General features: G+C 30.3%; 2 protein-coding genes and 2 long non-coding RNA genes across 4 annotated transcripts; 3 read left to right on the plus strand and 1 right to left on the minus strand.

Moving 5' to 3' along the window:
- Nucleotides 1-9,077: 9,077 nt before the first annotated feature.
- LOC143190402 (uncharacterized) lies at nucleotides 9,078-11,067 on the minus strand. The gene is made up of 2 exons (XR_013004230.1): nucleotides 11,017-11,067; nucleotides 9,078-9,268 (listed from the first exon to the last, which is right to left on the minus strand). It is a non-coding gene; the product is annotated as an uncharacterized LOC143190402 (long non-coding RNA).
- LOC143190401 (uncharacterized) lies at nucleotides 9,558-12,311 on the plus strand. The gene is made up of 5 exons (XM_076394656.1): nucleotides 9,558-9,716; nucleotides 11,389-11,517; nucleotides 11,601-11,714; nucleotides 11,945-12,100; nucleotides 12,157-12,311. Exons 1-5 carry the CDS (start codon nucleotides 9,698-9,700, stop codon nucleotides 12,198-12,200), a joined length of 462 nt encoding a protein of 153 aa, XP_076250771.1. The 5' UTR covers nucleotides 9,558-9,697; the 3' UTR covers nucleotides 12,201-12,311.
- A 111-nt stretch (nucleotides 12,312-12,422) lies between these two features.
- On the plus strand, nucleotides 12,423-16,019 carry SAK (polo like kinase SAK). Its single transcript, XM_076394627.1, has 11 exons — nucleotides 12,423-12,647; nucleotides 12,706-12,801; nucleotides 12,854-13,039; nucleotides 13,098-13,229; nucleotides 13,291-13,483; nucleotides 13,537-13,700; nucleotides 13,779-14,148; nucleotides 14,235-14,601; nucleotides 14,656-14,909; nucleotides 15,144-15,415; nucleotides 15,468-16,019. The coding sequence occupies exons 1-11, from the start codon at nucleotides 12,612-12,614 to the stop codon at nucleotides 15,795-15,797; spliced, it is 2,400 nt and encodes a 799-aa protein (XP_076250742.1). The 5' UTR covers nucleotides 12,423-12,611; the 3' UTR covers nucleotides 15,798-16,019.
- Nucleotides 16,020-16,810: 791 nt separating this feature from the next.
- On the plus strand, nucleotides 16,811-18,185 carry LOC143190388 (uncharacterized). The gene is made up of 4 exons (XR_013004227.1): nucleotides 16,811-16,917; nucleotides 17,054-17,118; nucleotides 17,310-17,403; nucleotides 18,095-18,185. It is a non-coding gene; the product is annotated as an uncharacterized LOC143190388 (long non-coding RNA).
- The last annotated feature ends 2,390 nt before the right edge of the window (nucleotides 18,186-20,575 follow it).

A 20,575-nucleotide genomic window follows, 5' to 3' on the forward strand; every position in this document is an offset into this window, starting at 1 on the left:
CTTCTTTGTTGATGTGGATGCTTCTTCTGAAGTAATCCTCAACTTTTGAAGTTTAAAATTATCGTACTAGATCTACTTTAAATCGCACTTATAGTCACAATACCCCACAGAAACCTCTTCGTTCTTGTCTGACAAGCAATAAAACCGCGATGTTGAAACGGTTCAAAGTAATATGTTCAGTAAATTCGTGTAGTGGTCATTGATCCTTCTCTTCGATCGTTAATACTGCTAAGTTGTAAAATTCTTTGATAGTTTGAGATGGGTATTCGTTTCTGTTTGTCTCCGAACTTTTTTGGTCATCCATGCCGTTCTTTTTCATTGGCATAACAATCAGCACGTTTAAATCATTAAAATGTAAACCAACAATTATAATATAACAAAGTAGCATTAATATAAGTGTCTATATGTAACAGGCCAATTAAAAAGTCCCCGGCCTGACACATAGATGGCGTTACTAGAATTAAATCCATACATTTTTAGCTAGCCCTAACAATCAAAAGATGCGTGTATAAATTTGACATCTGTCGAATCATTAGTTTGTGAATTATAGCATTTTGAGGGAAGTAACTTTTGTTATTGTGAAAAAAATGGATGAAATTTCGCGTGTTGATGAAATATTGCTTTTTGAAGGAAAAAAATACAGTTGAAGCAAAAACTTAGCTTGATGCCCGGTTTCCGGATACTGCCTCAGGAAACCAACCATCAAGGATTGGTATGCTAAGTATAGACGTGGTGAAATGAGCACCGAAGACGGTGAACGCAGTGGACGCCCAAAAGAGATTGTTACAGACGAAAACATTTAAAAAATCGACAAAATGATTTTGAATCACCGTAAATTGAATCTGAATGAAATAGCAGACACTCTAAAGATATCAACTGAATGTGTACATCATATCATTCAGGAATATCTGCGCTGTGCTCTGTGCAAAGTGGGTGCCGCGCGAGCTCACTTTTGACCAAAAACAACGACGAGTTGATGATTAGGATCAGTGTTTGAAGATGAGAGCGTAATAAACCAGAATTTTTGCAATGAATATGTGACAATGAATTATTTCACTTCGAAGTCCATTCGACAGTCATCCGAGTGAACTGCATACGATTAACCCGCTCCAAAGCGTGGGAAAATGCAACAGTCGGCTGGCAAGGTTATGGCGTTTGTATTTTGGGATGCGCGTAGAATAATTTTCATTGACTACGTTGAAAAAGGAAGGACCATCAACAGCGCAACCAGAAACGGCCGCATTTGAAGAAAAAGAAATTGCTGCTTCACCAAGATAATGCACCGTATCACAAGTCAGTGAAAACGATGGCAAAAATCAATGAATTGGACTTCGAATTGCTTCCTCATCCACCGTATTCTCCAGGTCTAGGCCCCAGCGACTATTTCCTGTTCTCAGATCTCAAAAGAGTGCTCAGTGGGAAGAAATTTTCGTCGAATGATCGACGAAACTGAGGCCTATTTTGAAGCTTTCAAATCGCATTACAAAAATGGTATCGAAAAGTTGGAGGGTCCCTATAATCAGTGTATCACCCTTGAAGGGAATTATGTTGAATAAAAAAACTAATTTTGCCAAAAAAATGTATTTTACTAGGGTAGACCGGCGACTTTTCAATTGACCTGTTATGTAATTGGTTGCCACAGCAAATAACAAAAATAATCAAATTCGAAAATGTAATTTTGAATGTAATTATCGTCTATATACACCGAATAGTTCAATGGTATTATATGGAAAACTTGTTTTATGTTGAGAAATATCAAAACCATCGAAGCAATCGAATAATTTAATAGGTTAGGTTAATTAACAGTTATTCACATAGCAATTTCGCATTTTCACCAATAGATAGTGCTAATCAAAATACATGTAAGCCCCTAATGAAAGTAGACAAAAGAACAATCCTAAGAAATGATGCATGTTTTTATGCATTCTAGATGGATTGATCACCTAATAAAAAGTTTATATACAAAACCTATAATTATAGTTAATATGCATACATACAGTATGCAATTGATATTGTGTTCGAATGGAATCGAAGTTTTAAATATTGTGCCAGTAATTCTATAATTTTAAGACGTTAAACCAGTCTATGTGAAAATAGTTGTCAGAAGATACTATAGGCAGCTCCATACATGACTGATCTTTCAATATTTCTTCTAAACCATTAACTATATCATCTGTTCTAATATTGCGTGTCGCTTTTTAACTTTCAACTGTTTTTTTTACCTGCAAAGTAAAATTAACGAAATAATACGTATATACTATGATATATATATAAATCTAAAAAAAATGTAAAAATTCTAAAATATAAGAACAAGGGTCTGAGACTTTATTTCATATGAGGAAACGTTTTAATTTTAATTAATTTTAATTAAATTTTAGAATAATTTGAGTTAACTTCAGTCGCTTATTAAAACGGGTCTTTGTTATAAAAAAAGGTTAAGACAAATCAAATATCTGTCCTTTTCAATCTGTGCTATAGTCTACAGCCTCTGCCTCTACTGCTTCCAATGACTGCATTGTAGAAAAGTAACAAAACACAGTTGGCCTAACAATGAATATTTACCAAATGTTTCTTCTACACTATTCGCATTAACATTTGAATATAGTCTACTATAGGGACAAGACCTATAGTCCCTATAGTACTATTGTATATAACCGGACAGAATATATTAATTTACTATATAGCCGGCTTGGTGGCGTAGTGGTAAAGGCAATGGGATGGTCCTCCTACCGTTGCGATAGCTGCGGGTTCGAATCCTGCTAGAACATGGTCGTAAATATATGTTTGTGACTGTTTAATATTTGTGAATGTTCTAGACAAAGGCGTAAAATCCGACAAGGAAAATGATCCCAGTCACGCCAGTAACCGGGCTGGGTAAGGCCGGATGTCTTCTGGGATGATTTCTAAAGTTGGTCTCTCGCTAGTCGGTAGTCTTAACGCCGAGGACTGTGATTCGGAGTCCACGTTAAACTTTAGGCCCAGTCCAGATAAACCCATAGTTGGTAAAAGGAGACTTTAAAATATATATAAAAAAAATTTACTATATAAATGTGTTAAACTAAACATGACTTAATTAAGTTAAATTCAATGTAGTATATAACCATGTATAATATATAGATCAATGTAAATTTATTTTTGTTTTACATAGTCTAAAAAGATGTTTGATAATGTATTACTATACTACTAGTCATATTTATTATTAGGGTGATGACTTAACTTAAAAATGCGAGCATCTATAAAGAATATGTGAAATATTAATAATTATTTAGTAATAAACCGTAACTAAACTATTAGTACTTTAATAGATTATATAGGCATTCTGTTTAACGTTTAACTAATCCTTGGGTATACACATATATAAATAACATCCATAAGTTCCTAAAATAAAGATACAACAAAAAAATTTAAATATTATGTGAATTATCACAAATAATATTTTGTAATGTTAAATAATATTTTATGATAAAAGAACTATTTCTGTTCGTGTTCGAAAAGTAAATATAAGATCTAGAGATTTTCCATCTCTGTTATTTTTAAAAGGTCTAATAAAATTTGTCGCCGGTTCGGTTGGCGCTGTCGTAAAGGCGACAGGACGGTCCAGCTACTGTTGCGATAGTCGCGGGTTTGAATCCTGCTGTGACACGGTCGTAAATTTACGTTTGTGATTGTTTGAAATTTGTCATTGCCCTAGGCAAATGTGCAAAATCCGACAAGGAAAATGATCCCTGTCACTGGTTACTAGCAGGCTAGGTAAGACCGGATACCTTCTGGGATGGTTTCTAAGTTGGTCACTCGCCAATACGTAGGCTTAATGCCGAAGACCGTGGTTTGGAGCGCAAGTTAAACTGTAGGTCCAGTCCAGAGAAACACTCGTTGTTAAAAAGGAGGCTTTAAAATATATAAAAAAATAACAAAATTTATCATTTTTTCACGTGATTATGGAGATGATTGAAGATACATGAAGTGTTGGTATTCCAGCAGTTGGTGCTATGACAGAAAATGACACGTGGTTTGATGTTTCTATTCTGCATTTAACTAAATTAGGTGTAATTTGTTAAAAGTATAAGCAGTTTTAATTGATGCATATAAAACAAGTATAGAAAAGAATACCATTATACAAGTAGATACCTGACAAACTAATTCTTTAATACAAACAAATGTTGGGTATGACGTACACATGATAATCTTCTCTTCAACAGGAAGTCATATATATTTATGGATTGTTTTTACATTATTTAAATACTATATTTCCTAATTTTGTGTGAAAGGGTTAATTACATCTTTCAAAGAGTTGAATATCACTAAGTTATCTGTGAATATTACCCGGACTAACAGTTTTCTCTGAAATAATTGTGTTAAATTAAGTTTACGTTGAAAAAGCTACTCATTCTTTTTATATATTTCATAAATTTGTTCTCGAATATCGTTGGATACATTATATTGTCTTTTTACTTTATGATACATTTTAACAACCGATATTAATATTAAAGCAGCTAAATGTATTTGCAATTTGAAACAGAAGTAACTTAATATTTAATAATCAATACTTACCCTCATTATCTCGTTCCTCAATATTGTTCGAAGGCACAATCAGTTTCTGACTATTACTGTTTAATGGCTCTAGCATTTTCAATCAGGATAATAACAAATATTAAGCAGTAATTTATCAGAAATTTATCAAAACAAGCACCAACATCAGTTTATAACTTCTAATTGCAACGTGGGGCAAAAGTACCGTTACCATTTTGATTGCCTATATCTTTGCTCAAACAAAAGATAAGTAAGCTTAGTTTTCATAAAAAGTTTATTTGGTCTTTATATTTTTTTTCGTTATGATTGAAAAATTATATCGGCTAGAAGGTGACCGCGATTCGCTATGCAACTTTTGGATCTTTTAAAGCATTTTTCATGACATCCTGCAATATCTGAAGCTGAAATTCTTCAATTTCCTAACGAATATTGTCTTTAAGATGTTGAATTGTTTGAGACTTACTCACATAAACTTTTGGTTTTAAAAAACCTCATAAGAAAAAGTCTGGTGCTGTTAAATCTGGAGATTTGGTTGGTCATGCTAAATCGCCACTTCGCGGAAAAACGTCATTAAATCATTGAATTGTCGAGCTGTGTGTCCTTACTCTGCCATTTCAGACAGAAGAAAATTTCGAATGATGTCTTGGTATCGTTCAAAAGTACCACTAACTGCAACACCTTGGTTATTTTCAAAAAAAAAGGGACCAATGATGTTTTCAGCATGAATACCACACCATACGGTTGGTTTTAGTGGATACAATGATGTTTCATGTATTAATTGAGAATTCTGTGTTCCCCAAAACCGACTGTTCTGTTTATTGACATGACCACTGAGAAGAATATTGGCTTCATTGCTCGTTATCAATTTAGACAAAAAATCTTAAATTTCACCAGACAGCCTTAGAATTACATTACTGTACTCAAGTCGTTGATCAGTATCTCTCGGTAGCAATTTTTGGACTAATTGATTTTGTACAGGAACATTTTCAAATTAGTTTTCAAAATTCACCTTAAACTCCGTGCAGAAATGTTTAACTGGGAACCACGTCTCCGAATTGATGTTTATGGAGACTCTGCAATACTATCGCGCACCAGAGCCACATTTTCAGCGTTACGAGACGTCCGTTGTCTTCCAGAACGAGGCCTGTCTGCTGTCGTATCGTACTGTCGAAAATTTGCATTTAAACGATAAATTGTGGTTTTGTGAGGCACTGGACAAATAGGATATTTTTAACGCAATTTTCGCTAAGTGGCAATAATGGAAGAATTAATTTCAATAAATATTGTCACTATTTCTTCTCGTTCTTGCGGCGTATATTTATCCGTAATAAAATTTGGACGTCTACGCAACACAACGGTTAAAGTGAAACTGAGAGAAAATGGTAGCGGGACTTTTGCCCCACACTAATTATCAAATAATAATCTAACAATTAATGGCAAATTATTACCCAATAAGTTTTAGGCGCCTTTAAAATACATACCCTTTTTAGGACTTAAGACTTAACTATGATTTCAAGCATGATACAAAAAACTAGACTAATAATGATGATACTGTTGATTCCACAGAAAAACGATAAAATATTCTTTACCAAACCTCGCCTTTCATTTTAGTCTTGGATTTTCATATAGCTCTCTATGCTCCTCTTATCAGTGCATTTTTTGGGTGTGCTCGTTGCGTTTTCCATTAGAAGGTAGATTTTGTCCACAATTCGATAAATATATTCAAACCATTGCAATCTGTGTCTCTAGATTTGTTTCTCGATTGTGCAATAATATTAATAATATCATATATTAATTTAATAGCTTTATTTTTAATCCAAGTTCAAAGTGACATGTAAAATTATCGAAACTGTGTACACGTATCGGAATCATACAGCTTTTAGTTGTCAGAGGTAATATATATAGCTTATATTTGACTAATTCCACTTATCCTCGCCAAGCGAATTTTTAATTTTTTTTTATAACATCTTTATTAGATACGCTTAGTACAATCTTAATTATTATTATTATTACAATTAATTTATTACTACTTTTCCTATGTGCTTGGATTCATTAGCAAGCAAGACGAGTGCGAGAAAATACATCAGTATGTATTCCTCAATTATAAAATTACAATTATTTATTAATTATTAACTTATAGCTATAGTTTACACTAATAATACACACTAAATGTTCACACAAGTTCGTATGGTTTTGTTCGTTTCAATCTCCTGACATCCTGTGCGCTGTCCAGCAGTTGTATTGCTTCCACGTTAGAATGATTTAGTAATCTTCTTTCGTGTTTCAAGGCGAAATCCTGCACAACTTCGCAAATCCATTTGATTTCCAGGTCATCGTGCAGTTCTTCATTGGTTACATAGCGATAGGCATTGGTAAATCAATCGAAGAATCTTATTTTGACAGCGCTGTATGACTAACTGATTTGAATTTTTAGTGCAACCCCATATTTGCACCCCATAGGTCCAAATTGGCTTTATAATTGTATTATAGATCAACCTCTTTGATTTTAGATCAAGTTGAAAGTATCTTCCGACTAACCAGTTGTTTGTAATAGTTGTTTTATTTTGGTTCTAATGTGTTTTGCTTTTTGTCTAACGTGATGCTTCCAATTTAATCTACCGTCAAGATGGATTCCAAGGTATTTTGCTGATTCTGCTTGAGGAATCGGGCATCCATTGAGTGAAATAATTAAGTTTTTATTATTTCGCCTTAATGCAAAATTAACGTGGACAGATTTGGAGCTAATAAGTTGAATTTTCCAATCTTTTGTCCATTTGTAGATTTTGTTGACTGCCACTTGCACTTTTTCTATTGCCCTAGGCAGAGATATATCTTTTGCCATAATAACTGTGTCATCAGCAAAGATTCCAAGAAGTGTTTCTTTTGTTGTTGGAATGTCAGCAGTGTAGAGCAGATACAGGAGAGGTCCTAAGACGCTACCTTGTGGAACTCCAGCCGAGATATTTTTAAATGAATTACGAGAGCGCCATTTCGTGCGATACTCATAATTTTCTTCCGAATAAATATGACTCCAGAAATTGACAATAGCTACGCGGTAACAATTTGCTCATCTTACAGATTAATCCGAAATGCCAAACCCGATCAAAAGCTTGAATTTTTAAATCAAAAACATTAATTTTTTATCAAACATCAAGGAATATAAATTTACAAATTTGGGTCAACTTTTGGAGCCGAGCAGTTATGACTGATTCTAAACATTATTTGATGCCCTGAACTCAGATCTGTAATCCGTGTGTCAAGGTTGGCACCACTGTCCTCTTATAAGGGCATCTTATAATCATCTGACGACATTGCATTAAACATTATTTGCACATGCAAAAGTGTGAAAATGCAGGGACAACGTTGCAAAGTCGATTGAAAGTGGTTTTGTTATGTTTGTGAATGCCATATGCTCGATAAACGTCGAAAAATACACTAAAAGTAGTTTGCTGTAGTAAACACTGACAAACCATGGATATTGTAACATGTATACACACATTATAAGGTATATAACTGATCACTTCGTGAAAATGTATACTTTTCATTTTCTGTGCCAACGTTATGAAAGAACAGAAAAATCAAGTAAATGATTGCTACTTATGCTCCATGAATGTCGTTAGTATATATGTAAAAAAGAACACAATATAAATATTCTGATGTATAATGAGTGTCGAAGATAGTTCCACGTACGGACAGTGCTAATTTATCTATAGTCTATTCAAACTTAATTATTGAAAGCAATAGTGATAAGAGGTTATAACTCTAACCTATAAACTATTGTGGCTGTATAAATAACTGTAGTTTTTAGATGTATTATGATGTTAAAATAAAATATATTTGATAACATTTTTGTTAAATTATTTTATTTAGATCAGGATTTTGTTGCATGTCAAAGCCAAACTGAACTAAAACTGGGAGCTGATGCCGTAACATTGGGACGTTTTGATGTCACAAATTTAAATGACGTATGTACAAAATAACTTGAACAGATTATAGTTAAAATGCAAAATGTCTTAAGATCTTCGTCTTCATCACCGGCGAGCGACGAAGCATAGAATACTTGTCGGAACTGATGTTCGAAAAGTAATGGTTATCGCAAAGTTAACCAAATGTTTAAAGTCTGATAAAGCAGCAGCATGGCCTTCGTTTCAAAATGTTGTTCATAACTCTCTCGGTAAACAAAAATAACCGGATTGCAGCACGTAATAGACAATTTGTTGCAAAATTACCCCTATTGGAGCTCGAATGTCTCTCAAAATATATTTTCAGCATGCACACATTGTTACCACATTCACATCTTCTTTTCCATAAAAACTTACTACTACGCCTGGATATAGCGAAAATTGAACGGCGATATCAAGAATTTTGGGACGAAGGCATGAGGAGCGATTACAGTTGGACCTCGATGCGTGAAACAGGTCCCAAGCAGTATACCAGGTGTGCCGGAATCAGTTTTCTTCTTTCAGAAAAGCCTACATAATTTTCAAGAAAATGGAAAAATGTAACAGGTCAATTGAAAAGTCCCCGATCTATCATAGTAAAACATATTTTTTTTAAATTAGTTTTTTTTATTCAACATAATTCCCTTCAAGGGTGATACACTGATTATAGCGACCCTCCAACTTTTCGATACCATTTTTGTAGTACGATTTGTCCTTTGCTTCAAAATAGGCCCCAGTTTCGGCGACCACCTCTTCATTCGACGAAAATTTCTTCCCGGCGAGCATTCTTTTGAGATCTGAGAACATGAATCTGAGTTAATGATAAGTTTGAGTTACTGTTAAAAAAATAATCAATTTTTGGTTCACAAAATATATAATAAGCAAAATAAAAGGCTCGTTAAGTGTGAAAAAGCATTCAAAAAAATTCTGAAGAAATGTAACAAAATTATATCCATCTTGAGAGAAACTATTTAAATAAACCTATTAGCATAATTATTTTGCAGACATTTAATTTTAAATTTAAGAAGTAAGAAACCACAAGAAAAAATCGCATAACTGGTTAACGCTTAAAGAGTGCGTCCTGCAAACTCACTGGTTTTCACAGCAAATCAGGTCTGGTCAGATTATAAACACCACGCTTGTATTATGCTTTTATTTGTTTAGTTGCCATCGCACGAAACGGGTACAAGAAAGAAACGGTCGACGTAAACACAAGACAAGACAAAATGCAGTCGTTCATATTCGGTAAGAACGTAAACAATTTTGTATTATTTATTAACTAATGTTTAACATATTACACTCTATTAGCATTTAATCATTTATCATTTCAGTGTTTGTTTTCATTTCATATCAGTTTCTTTATTAACAGTTTTTAAAATCTAAATTAATTCTTTGTAATAGTATACACAATTAATAGATATGCAGATCAGAAGAGTTAGTTGTTTTTATAATGCAGCTTTAATTACGATAAAACTTTAAATTTATTTTTATTTCAAAAATACTATTACAATATTTTTATTTTAAAATAATTTTCAGTATATCTCATAATTACCTTTAATATTCAGTTTCATTTTTAAATAAATTAGGGTCAATGGTGGCAATACTAAGCATTTTCTGAAAATTAGTGAATACTCTCTATAAATTTGCTTTATTTCCCAATAGTTTTTCTTGTCAATTTTACGATAATTTGTAAATACTTGTAAAAGACACTTGAAATAAAAACAGCCTAAACTAAACAAAATATGAAATGTAAATGTATTATATATTTGCTAATTTGTAATTCCATAACAATAAATTTAAATAATAAATTTTAATCGTAATATCTGAATAACAAGTTATAAAAATTGATTAAAACATAAACAACTATTTGAAAGAAACATCTCAGTGGTCAGAGGTACATTGCTAAAAAATAAATGCTCAAAATAACTTGCAATCTTATTTTTTCAAAAGTACAACCGGGAACATTTACATAATGACAACATTAGTGATATTTGTAGCTAAAATACAGAAAAAAGTAGATAACGGGTTGCCACTGAAAATACCAGAAATACAAGGTCATAGAGAGAAGTCAATGAGAACCATAGTATACTCTGAAGCCGGTTAAATTCGTTAATATTACCACTTTACTAGTATCCTCAATGAAAGAAAAACCGCAGTATATTATTTAACATCCCGACTCATAATTATGTCAGACACCTGTGTCGATTACTATAAGTTGTATTTCCCCCTTTTTTTTACTTGCTGCTCCTACAACACTAATGATAATTTATTATAATCATATATGTAGTTAAGAATATAATCTAAAATTATTCGATTTATCTTTAAGAATCACACTAGGGGTTATTTTTAAATTAATTTATTCAGAAGAACTTAAAAATAACCTAGAGTTGTTATGTTTTATTTTTTTATCATTTAATTTAATATATATTACTATGAAAAAGACTGCAAGCAATGAAATGATCCTTTTATAAATATGAATTATTAATGAAGTTTACAACAAGGAAAATCCAAGAATGCTAAAGAACGTGTAGTGTATTGCAATTACCTATAAGTGTCACTTTAACTAGGCATCAAACTACCTCGTACTTGTTATTGGATACGTTTAATAGTTATAAGGATGAAAACAATTAAATATTAACTCATTTTATTGATATTTCTAACGTGACCTAGGGTTTACGTGAGAGTAGCCACGAATTTTTTCCATGTATTTCACAAGAATATATAATATAATAAATATTAATATTCAAATGTATTATTTTGTTTACATAAAAGTATATTAAAAAATCTGTTCTGTATCTTCGGTTGCCTACAATAGTAACCGATATGAATTCACCTTATATGTTAATTATATTGTTAATAATGTGCCCCATTTAATAAATATCCCTTTATATTTAATATCCTTTATTATACATTTCAGGATGCCTAATAATATTATTAAATACAAATTTCATTATGTGTCGAAGTTTTCCAATTGATCACATCAATACTGACAATACTGGTCCTTTAGAAAGAGTCAAGAGACAGTTTGGACCTTTTCAACAAAACGGTGAGTACATTTCTCTCATTTCTCATTTCAGACTGAGTAAAGCCAATGACATAGTAATGCGTGGACTATTATGGAATTTTTAGATGACAGAATATTCTTTGATAATGATTATCAATTTAATGATTTCCTGCTACCAAACTGGCAAAACAATTTATTTCAAAATAACATGAGATTGCGAACGACTCCTAGTCTGCCAGGTATTTAAAATCTAAGCTCTTGTCGTTAATATGCGTGTTATTAATATGTGTTACACTTACACCCTTTGGCACGTTTAATCAACTAACATAAACTGGAGTTACACCTTTTGTTTTGTTTGCACGTTATTTGATAATTCTTAATATACCTTGTTGCCTTTATGTTATTTTATGTAATGTTTTTTAGACTGATTGAATTTTATTTAGATTGCTAAACATTTGATGATTTTCAGAATCAACTACAGTTGCCATACCAGGTATGGGTACAACGGTATCTGCTTGCGAATCACGTTGTTTGACCACACCACAATATAATCCAGTCTGTGGTGACAACAATATTACTTATTTTAATATAGAGAAATATCGATGCGCCGTCAAATGTGGAAGAAGTAAATAACTCTATATACATATCTATATGTTACATAAAATTTTCTTAATCTTTCAGACGTTAGAATTGTTGCCAACAGAGCATGTCCTAGAACTCGATAGCCAAGACTGCAATAATCAATTTTTATCGTACTAATCTAATAAACTATTTAATTATATCTATTTAATATAAAAACTGTGATTTTTTCAATAAAATAAATAAACCCTTCTAAATCCAAATTTTATTCCACCCAAGAACTATTTTTAAAAGTTAAAAATGTCAATACACTGGCAACCGCAGAAACACATTTTAAAAATCTGTTATCCTTGTCTAACTTATGACCTAACGCGAGATACAAAACAAACTGTAATTATGTCACAAAAGAATTGGCTTGTTAAATTTTTTTCAACAAATATTCAAAAATCATTGATTTATTCTATAGTATTTTATAATTTTCATTACGAAAAATGTTCAGTGCAATTTGATTTATTTTTCGAGTAGTGTTTCTAAGCTTTACGGTAATAAGCTTGAATATGAACGGACGAAATTCTCTTAGTGATAGAATTGAGGTTAATTTTAATGTTTACAGTATATAGTTTTAATTTTTATTTAATAAATGCATTCTAGGATTATGAGGTGCATAATTTACTTGGAAAGGGGGGCTTTGCTTCTGTTTATCGAGCCAGGTGTCGTAAAACCGGTACTGATGTTGCTATTAAAATGGTTTGTTTATATGTTACATTTAATGATATGTTGTGAAATTTCGTGGTTGTAGATAGACAAAAAGCTGATGCAAGCCGAAGGTATGGTAGGGAGAGTGCAGCAAGAAGTATCTATACATTCCCGTTTGAAGCACCCATCTATTTTGGAACTTTATACCTTTTTTGAGGATGCCAATTATGTATATTTGATTTTGGAACTGTGTCATAATGGAGAGCTTCAGCATTATATAAAAAAGAAGGTATGAGTATAAATTTATTTCTCTTAATTACATTTGTATCATTTTCCACGATTTGTAGATGCTTAATGAAGATGAGGCAAGTAGTATTATGAAGCAAGTTGTGGAAGGGATAAAATATCTTCACTTTCATAACATTTTGCATAGAGATATATCATTATCAAACCTATTACTTACTAAAGATATGCAAGTGGTAAGATTTGTGTTTATTACAACTCAGAAGTAAATTCAAATGTTACTTTATAATTTTATAGAAAATAGCAGATTTTGGTTTAGCAACACAACTAACAAGGCCTGATGAAAAGCACATGACAATGTGTGGTACACCAAACTTTATTTCTCCTGAAGTAGCTACTAGGGGTTCACATGGATTAGAAGTTGATGTATGGAGCTTAGGATGCCTCCTTTATACTCTTTTAGTTGGTTCTCCTCCATTTGACACTCAAGGTAAAATAGAAATATTTGATTTAATTATAGTAAGCATGTAATTTAATTTGTAGGTGTAAAAAGTACTTTGACTAGAGTTGTAATGGCCAGTTATAATTTACCTAGTCATTTAACACCAGAAGCAAAAGATTTGATTAATTCTTTGTTACAAAAAAATCCAAAAGATAGAATTAGTTTGGATCAAATATTAGAACATCCTTTTATCAAAAGAAATCAGGTATGTATGTTTTCTTATTTTTGTTTTTTATGAACATTTTAAAGTAAAACTGTGAAACTATTAGTTTTCTTATTTTAGATAATGATTTCAAATTTAACTCAAGACAGTGGCATTCATACTATGTCAAGCCGAAGAGATAGTGCATTTAGTGATGGTGTGCTGAATCATAATTTTTGTGTTTCTAATTTAGGACAGCTTCGCAAAGCTAGCAGTGATTGTTATCCCATGGAAACACCATATGCTACAGGCCGTTTAACTCAGAGTATGGAATATTTGAGTCAGTACCCAAATAGTAATTCCCTTCAACAAAATCTTGGTTATAGTGGCTGTAGCTATGGTGTAAAGGATCCTGTATTACCTAATTATGGTTCTACTTGCAACCAAAATAATTATGGAAGTATTAGTCAATGTAGTAACCATTATTATCATCCAAATGATCCTGGAGGAGGTGAATTTATTATTTGATGTATTTATAATTTTTTACCACAGTTTATTTATTTATTTTTTAATCTATTAATTATATTATTATTGTAGGTCATCAAATTTTGAATGGAATATCAAGTAAGTCACCACCTCTTCTCTCAGAATGCACAAGCCAGAATTATAAGAATCCATCTTATACTAACTCAGTATTTGGTTTGGATAATCTCCATATGAATAATGAAGCTCCATCCAATGTTCTTCGAATGCAGAATGGCGAACCTTTAGAGAAACCATTTAAGTCTCAAAATTTAGTTCAGTTATGTTCCCAGAGGTTACTTCCTACAAGACATCAAACAAAAAACGCTATTTTGAGTATTTTGAATGATGGAGAGGTGGTGATAGAATTTATCAAGAAAAAGGGTTCCACCAAAAGAGATGTCACATGTGAAGTTATGAGAATATCACCAGATGGATTGAGGTATGTTGTGGTTATTCTTGTTATGTTAACAGTCTTAATTAGTTTAATATGTAGGATAGTATTGTATGAACCAGAGGGTGGGAGAGGGGTTCCTCCAGCAGATGAGCCACCTCCTCTTCCAGTTCAGGGAGCTGATCAAATATACAGTATTGAGAATTTGCCAGAAAAACATTGGAAAAAGTACATGTATGCTTTCAAGTTTGTGGAGTTAGTTAGAGCAAAGACTCCAAAAATAACTCTATATAGTGATAAAGCAAAATGTCTCCTTATGGAGAATTTGTTAGATTTTGAAATGTGCTTTTATGAAGGTAGGTAAATGATTTAAAAACACATTTTTTTACATACTTAAAAGTAAATTTATTTTAATAGAAAGAAGTAGCCACTTATTTAATTGAGTATAAAATAATACCAATCTAATTTTTTTACAATGTAAACACTTTTAAACTACATAATACAGGCATTAATGAACGGATTTGTGATTCATCATTACAAACAAATTCCATTATTTTTATTGTCTTTCTGGCATACATTATATTTTTTAGGTGGAAAAGTAACTAGATCTACTACTGAAGGTATAACATTTTTGGATACCACTGGAAATAAGTTTAATTACAGAACTGAAAATGAGTGCAGAAATTTAAATGGAACTTTGGAATTAATGTGGACACATGCACAAGAATGTTTTGAACATTCTCTACTATTGGAGAACACCCTTTCCAAATTACAAGGAACTAATTTTCCTATTATTGTCGGTAGGAGACCAGTATCTGCTGGTAATGGTTTTTGCAAGGAGAATGTATCCAAATCTTCAATGGTAATTTACTCCATAAAAAATCTTCACTGCTACAGTGGTAATTTTTTTATAGGTCCCTTTTACCCTGTCAATGAACAGTACTACTCCTGGCACTTCCTTTGGTTCCAGCTTAAGCAAAGAGAAACGGGTATCAGTACCTGGTGTTGGGACAGCTGTCCAATTGGCGAATGGTGAAGTTAAAGTAAAATACAATGATGGATCTCAACTGTGGGTAGACGGCAAACACCATGTTCGATATCAGTATCCTGACGGTCGTATGGTCAACTATTTAGACACCGACAGCATTCCTAAATCGATAATGGAGAAAATGCAATTGATGCCCAAAGTGGTAAAACATCTGAGTACGCCTCAGACGACGAAAAAAATTCAGTATTTAAGATAGCGAATCAGTCAATGATTCTCCGTATAAAGTCACTTTTTTGGGAATGGTGTGGATTTACAATCTGCTATGCAAGATTATTTTTATATATATTTATATTTTATTACTTTCAAAGTGTATTGAAGAATTATCTAATAATTACTATATCTGATAAGTTGTTTTAAATTTAAAGATTAATTTTTCTATGTAACTTAGCATAATAAAGCATATTTTTCATATTATAAACTCTTTATTAAGATCTACTTTATAGACATGAACGCCACCTTTTTAATATACTTGTCAAATTTGAAAAATGTTTTTCTTCTGGTTACATATAAAAAATGTAATTTTATGGATATAAAAGACAAGCCATCAAAGAGAAAATATTCTAGGGAAGTATATATTCTGTAAAAGCACAGTATATGTACAAAAGCTTCAAAAAGAAATACAAGATCAAGTAAGTCCTCATATGTGAAACTTATTAACTCTTTTTAATTTTTGAAAAACTTGATATTTATTATATAAAAAGTAAGCAGAGTCAGTAAAAATGACACAGTAAGTTCATTATATATTTATTTGTTTAATACAAAACGTCTAGTCTAGTTGTACGTCTTTGAATAAAAATTTTAAATTTGTATAAAATACTATATCTAAAATGAAGTATACTTTTCGGCAGTCTGTAAAAAATTTTATTAATCGGTTGCCATAGAGACGAAGGTATTTTGATTTTTTCAACCCTATGATGTGGCCAATTTGTTGCCGCTTATTTTATTTCGACAGTCCGGCATATCTATTTTGAATAAACTTGGCAGAAATTTCCATTAAATAAGTTTCCTTATATTAGAATAGTTGTAATTTGATATTAATATATATATAATCGGGCATATCATTAAAGTTTATATTGTTATTGTACTATATAATTTGTTAAGTTGAATATAAAAAATGTGCATATTTCCTGATTTATTGACAACATTGCATTTCGGTATGCAAATTTTATAGCACTTCATTTGTTTATTACAGTTTAAGAGCGGTGTTATTTCGTGTAGAGTAACGCTGTCGCTATAGACATTTTTAAAAATTTAACCGACATTTAATTTTGGAATATTATATCTATATTTTTTTTATGAGTTGTGCTCCATAACGGGTAAGCAAAAACTATTTCCCATATTTTATTTGATTACATTTAGCCGATATTATAGTTATCCCAAAAGACTACTGGTATAGTCCAACCTCCGTAAGTAATAGACTCTCCTTGAATCTGATATTTCATTATTTCATAGGGTCGTTCGAATTATCAAAACTATTGAGCATCTGACGTTCATTTGTAGTTCCCTGTGATATTGAGGTAAGACTAAAATATATATGACAATAGTACATAACATTTCAGATGAATTTCCGTTCGCTGCTATATTTTACGTTATCGTTTAATATATCTTTGATTTAGGTGCGTAATGGCGATTGGTAATAAATAAATATTGCAATATTCTGTTACTGTTAACATTCCGGAACGCTTTCTATAGGACATTTGTTTCATAGAGTTAGGGCGACGTAAATGCATCAGTACTGCTGGCCTAGAATGGACTACTTGGAAACCACATTAGGATTGTAGTCCACTTCAAGTTACCTTTAGGTATATTTTGTTCTTTTATAATAAAAATACTATCCATGATGGGGTTTATCAGATAGAAAATCTTATCAGACAGTTTTCATCTAATTTCATCTGAATAATGGAAGTTAATATTGCTTGATCACAATAGGCAGAATTATTAAAATATAATTTTTTTAATAGTATCTTCTAACAACTTAATAATCTAATGTAATACTTTTTTTTTCTCATATAAATATAAATGGATGTTAAACGGGATTAATATGATGTTCAAAATGGTCGACCGCGGAAGAGAAAATAGTAAATGAAAGGAACATTATATAAAATTCAACAATTCAAGTACAACAGAAAACAAGTCAATTTAGTGTAAACTAAATATTTTACATTATATCTCTTAATATTTAGGAGTCGATCTGAAAAATATGATCATGTAAGTTAAGTCTTCAAAAGAAGTCAAATTATAAAATATTTTGCTGGTATCTTGGTATAATACATATACCAACCATAAGTATACCATAATAATTTAATTGCTCCTCCCAAAACTATTAAATTGTTCAGTTTATTACTATTTAAGTATTGGTAGATGTTACAGATTCAATATGTTCGAGTGTAGAGTTCCTTTTGTTCTAATTCTCAAGCTTTTATTATTAATTATTTGTAATTTGTTGTAATGCTTAATTTTTATTTCGATTTGAACTAATTCTTCTTTTTAAAGATAGTTTTGAAGAAGTTTTCCAGTTATACCAGAATGTTACCAGGTTTTCAATTAACAGTTTTAAGTATATTTGGTCCCCCCTTGGTCATTTGCTGTGAGATGAAAGTAAGTGTTACCAATTTATTATATTTTTTAAATTGATAATTTGTATTATCTATATACTGATCCGACTTGTTATCATTTTAAAAAATTTTTTTTCAACACTTTACTTTGTACTCCTATTTATATTTATTTTAATAGTTTTTATTAGATTAGGTATATTTTAAATTTAAAGATTAACATAATTTAAATGTTTTTAATTAATTATTGATAATTTCTGTGACAAATATAATTTCTAGCTCTATTTTAACCTTGTTGATATAGCACCTTTAATACTACAATATATGATTTACTCCTAAAATTAATTTACTATTTTTTATTAGTTTTTTTTTGCATTTTTCAGTTATCTAAAACATTTTAGTGGCGATTACCGTAATGCATTTTAGGTTATGTAACTATGGATTTTTATTAATATTTTTCGTATTTATGTTTTACATAACACTTGTTTTATTGATACAGTTCCTTGCATATCATAATATTATTTGAATGTTTTAATTAAATAAGTCAAATTTTTAACGCATCCTTCTTTCTTATTCGAATGTGATTTATTATTTTTTGATAGGAATAACAATATGTCTATATATATATATATATATATATATATATATATATATATATATATATATATATATATATATATATATATTCTATTCTATTTTTATTTTAGATAATTGGTATGATTTTGTCGTTGGAGGAAATCCTTATGATATTTCATTTATGTGTATCATATGTTGTGAATCTTTTTTTACAAATCCCTTGATTAAGACATATTTTAGATTAGATATGAAAATAATTTAAACATGAAAATTAATCTCTTGGGTTGTAATTAATGTAAGATTTACTAATCTAAGAAGGATGTCACATAACATGCTCTTGATACTGTAATATATAGTGAAGGAAAAGTTGTTTAATTGATAGTATTCCTCGTTATAATTTAAAGCCTTTACTAGTGATTTTTTATTGTTTGACAGGAATGAAAATATATATACTATTTTATTTATACAGGTATATGGTTTTGTTTTCGATAATTGGTATGATTTTATTTTTTGGGAAGTTCATATAATATTTCATTTATATGTTGTGAATTGTGAATCTTTTTATTTTTTATACAGCTATATGATTTCAGATTTTTTTTTAGATAATTTGTTTTATAAATCTATATATATATATATATATATATATATATATATATATATATATATATATATATATATTCTATTTTTTATACAGGTATATGATTTCATTTTGTAATATATATGAGATAATTGGTATGATTTTATCGTTGGAGTAAATCCATATGATATTTCATTTATGTTTATCATATGTTGTGAATATTTTTTTGCAAATCCCTTGGACATATTTTAGATCAGCTATGAAAATCATTTAAAGATGAAAATTAATCTCTGAAGGATGTCATATAACATGCGCTTGGTACTGTATTATATAATGAAGAAAAAGTGGTTTAATTGATAGTATTCCTCGTTATAATTTAAAGCCTTTACTAGTGATTTTTTATTTTTTGACAGGAATGAAAATATATATACTATTTTATTTATACAGGTATATGGTTTCGTTTTCGATAATTGGTATGATTTTATTTTTTGGGAAGTTCATATAATATTTCATTTATATGTTGTGAATTGTGAATCTTTTTATTTTTTATACAGGTATATGATATCAGATTTTTTTTTAGATAATTGGTTTTATAAATCTATATATATATATATATATATATTCTATTTTTTATACAGGTATATGATTTCATTTTGTAATATATATGAGATAATTGGTATGATTTTGTCGTTGGAGTAAATCCATATGATATTTCATTTATGTTTATCATATGTTGTGAATATTTTTTTGCAAATCCCTTGATTAAGACATATTTTAGATCAGATATGAAAATCATTTAAAGATGAAAATTAATCTCTGAAGGATGTCATATAACATGCGCTAGGTACTATATTATATAGTGAAGAAAAAGTGGTTTAATTGATAGTATGTGTAGAATTCCTCATTATAATTTAGAGCCTTACTAGTGATTTTTTATTTTTGACAGGAATGAAAATATATATACTATTTTATTTATACAGGTATATGGTTTTGTTTTCAATAATTGGTATGATTTTTTTTTGGGAAATTCATATTTATATATGATATTTCATTTATATGTTCTATATGTTGGGATTCTTTTTGTTGCAATTTCTTTGACTAAGACATATTTTAGATTAAAAATTAAAATCATTTAAAAATGAAAATTAATCTCTTAGACTGTAATTAATGTAAGATTTACTAATCTAAGAAGAATATAACATAAACAACACCTGCTTATTATAATACATAGTGAAGAAAAGGCTGTTCAATTCCTTTCATTATAATCTC

Source organism: Rhynchophorus ferrugineus, unplaced genomic scaffold (assembly GCF_030347505.1).
Source record: "Rhynchophorus ferrugineus isolate W39M unplaced genomic scaffold, kcgeb_rfMv2 rfM2, whole genome shotgun sequence".
Classification (NCBI taxonomy): domain Eukaryota; kingdom Metazoa; phylum Arthropoda; class Insecta; order Coleoptera; family Curculionidae; genus Rhynchophorus; species Rhynchophorus ferrugineus.

What these genes read in the sequence shown, in the direction of transcription:
- SAK (XM_076394627.1), top strand. Translation starts at nt 12,612, where the DNA reads ATGAACGGACGAAATTCTCTTAGTGATAGAATTGAG. An exon ending in TTACTAAAGATATGCAAGTG is followed by an intron (nt 13,230 to 13,290) that starts GTAAGATTTGTG and finishes ATAATTTTATAG; the next exon opens with AAAATAGCAGATTTTGGTTT. An exon ending in TGAAATGTGCTTTTATGAAG is followed by an intron (nt 14,910 to 15,143) that starts GTAGGTAAATGA and finishes TATATTTTTTAG; the next exon opens with GTGGAAAAGTAACTAGATCT.
- LOC143190401 (XM_076394656.1), top strand. An exon ending in TGGACCTTTTCAACAAAACG is followed by an intron (nt 11,518 to 11,600) that starts GTGAGTACATTT and finishes TGGAATTTTTAG; the next exon opens with ATGACAGAATATTCTTTGAT. An exon ending in CGCCGTCAAATGTGGAAGAA is followed by an intron (nt 12,101 to 12,156) that starts GTAAATAACTCT and finishes TTAATCTTTCAG; the next exon opens with ACGTTAGAATTGTTGCCAAC.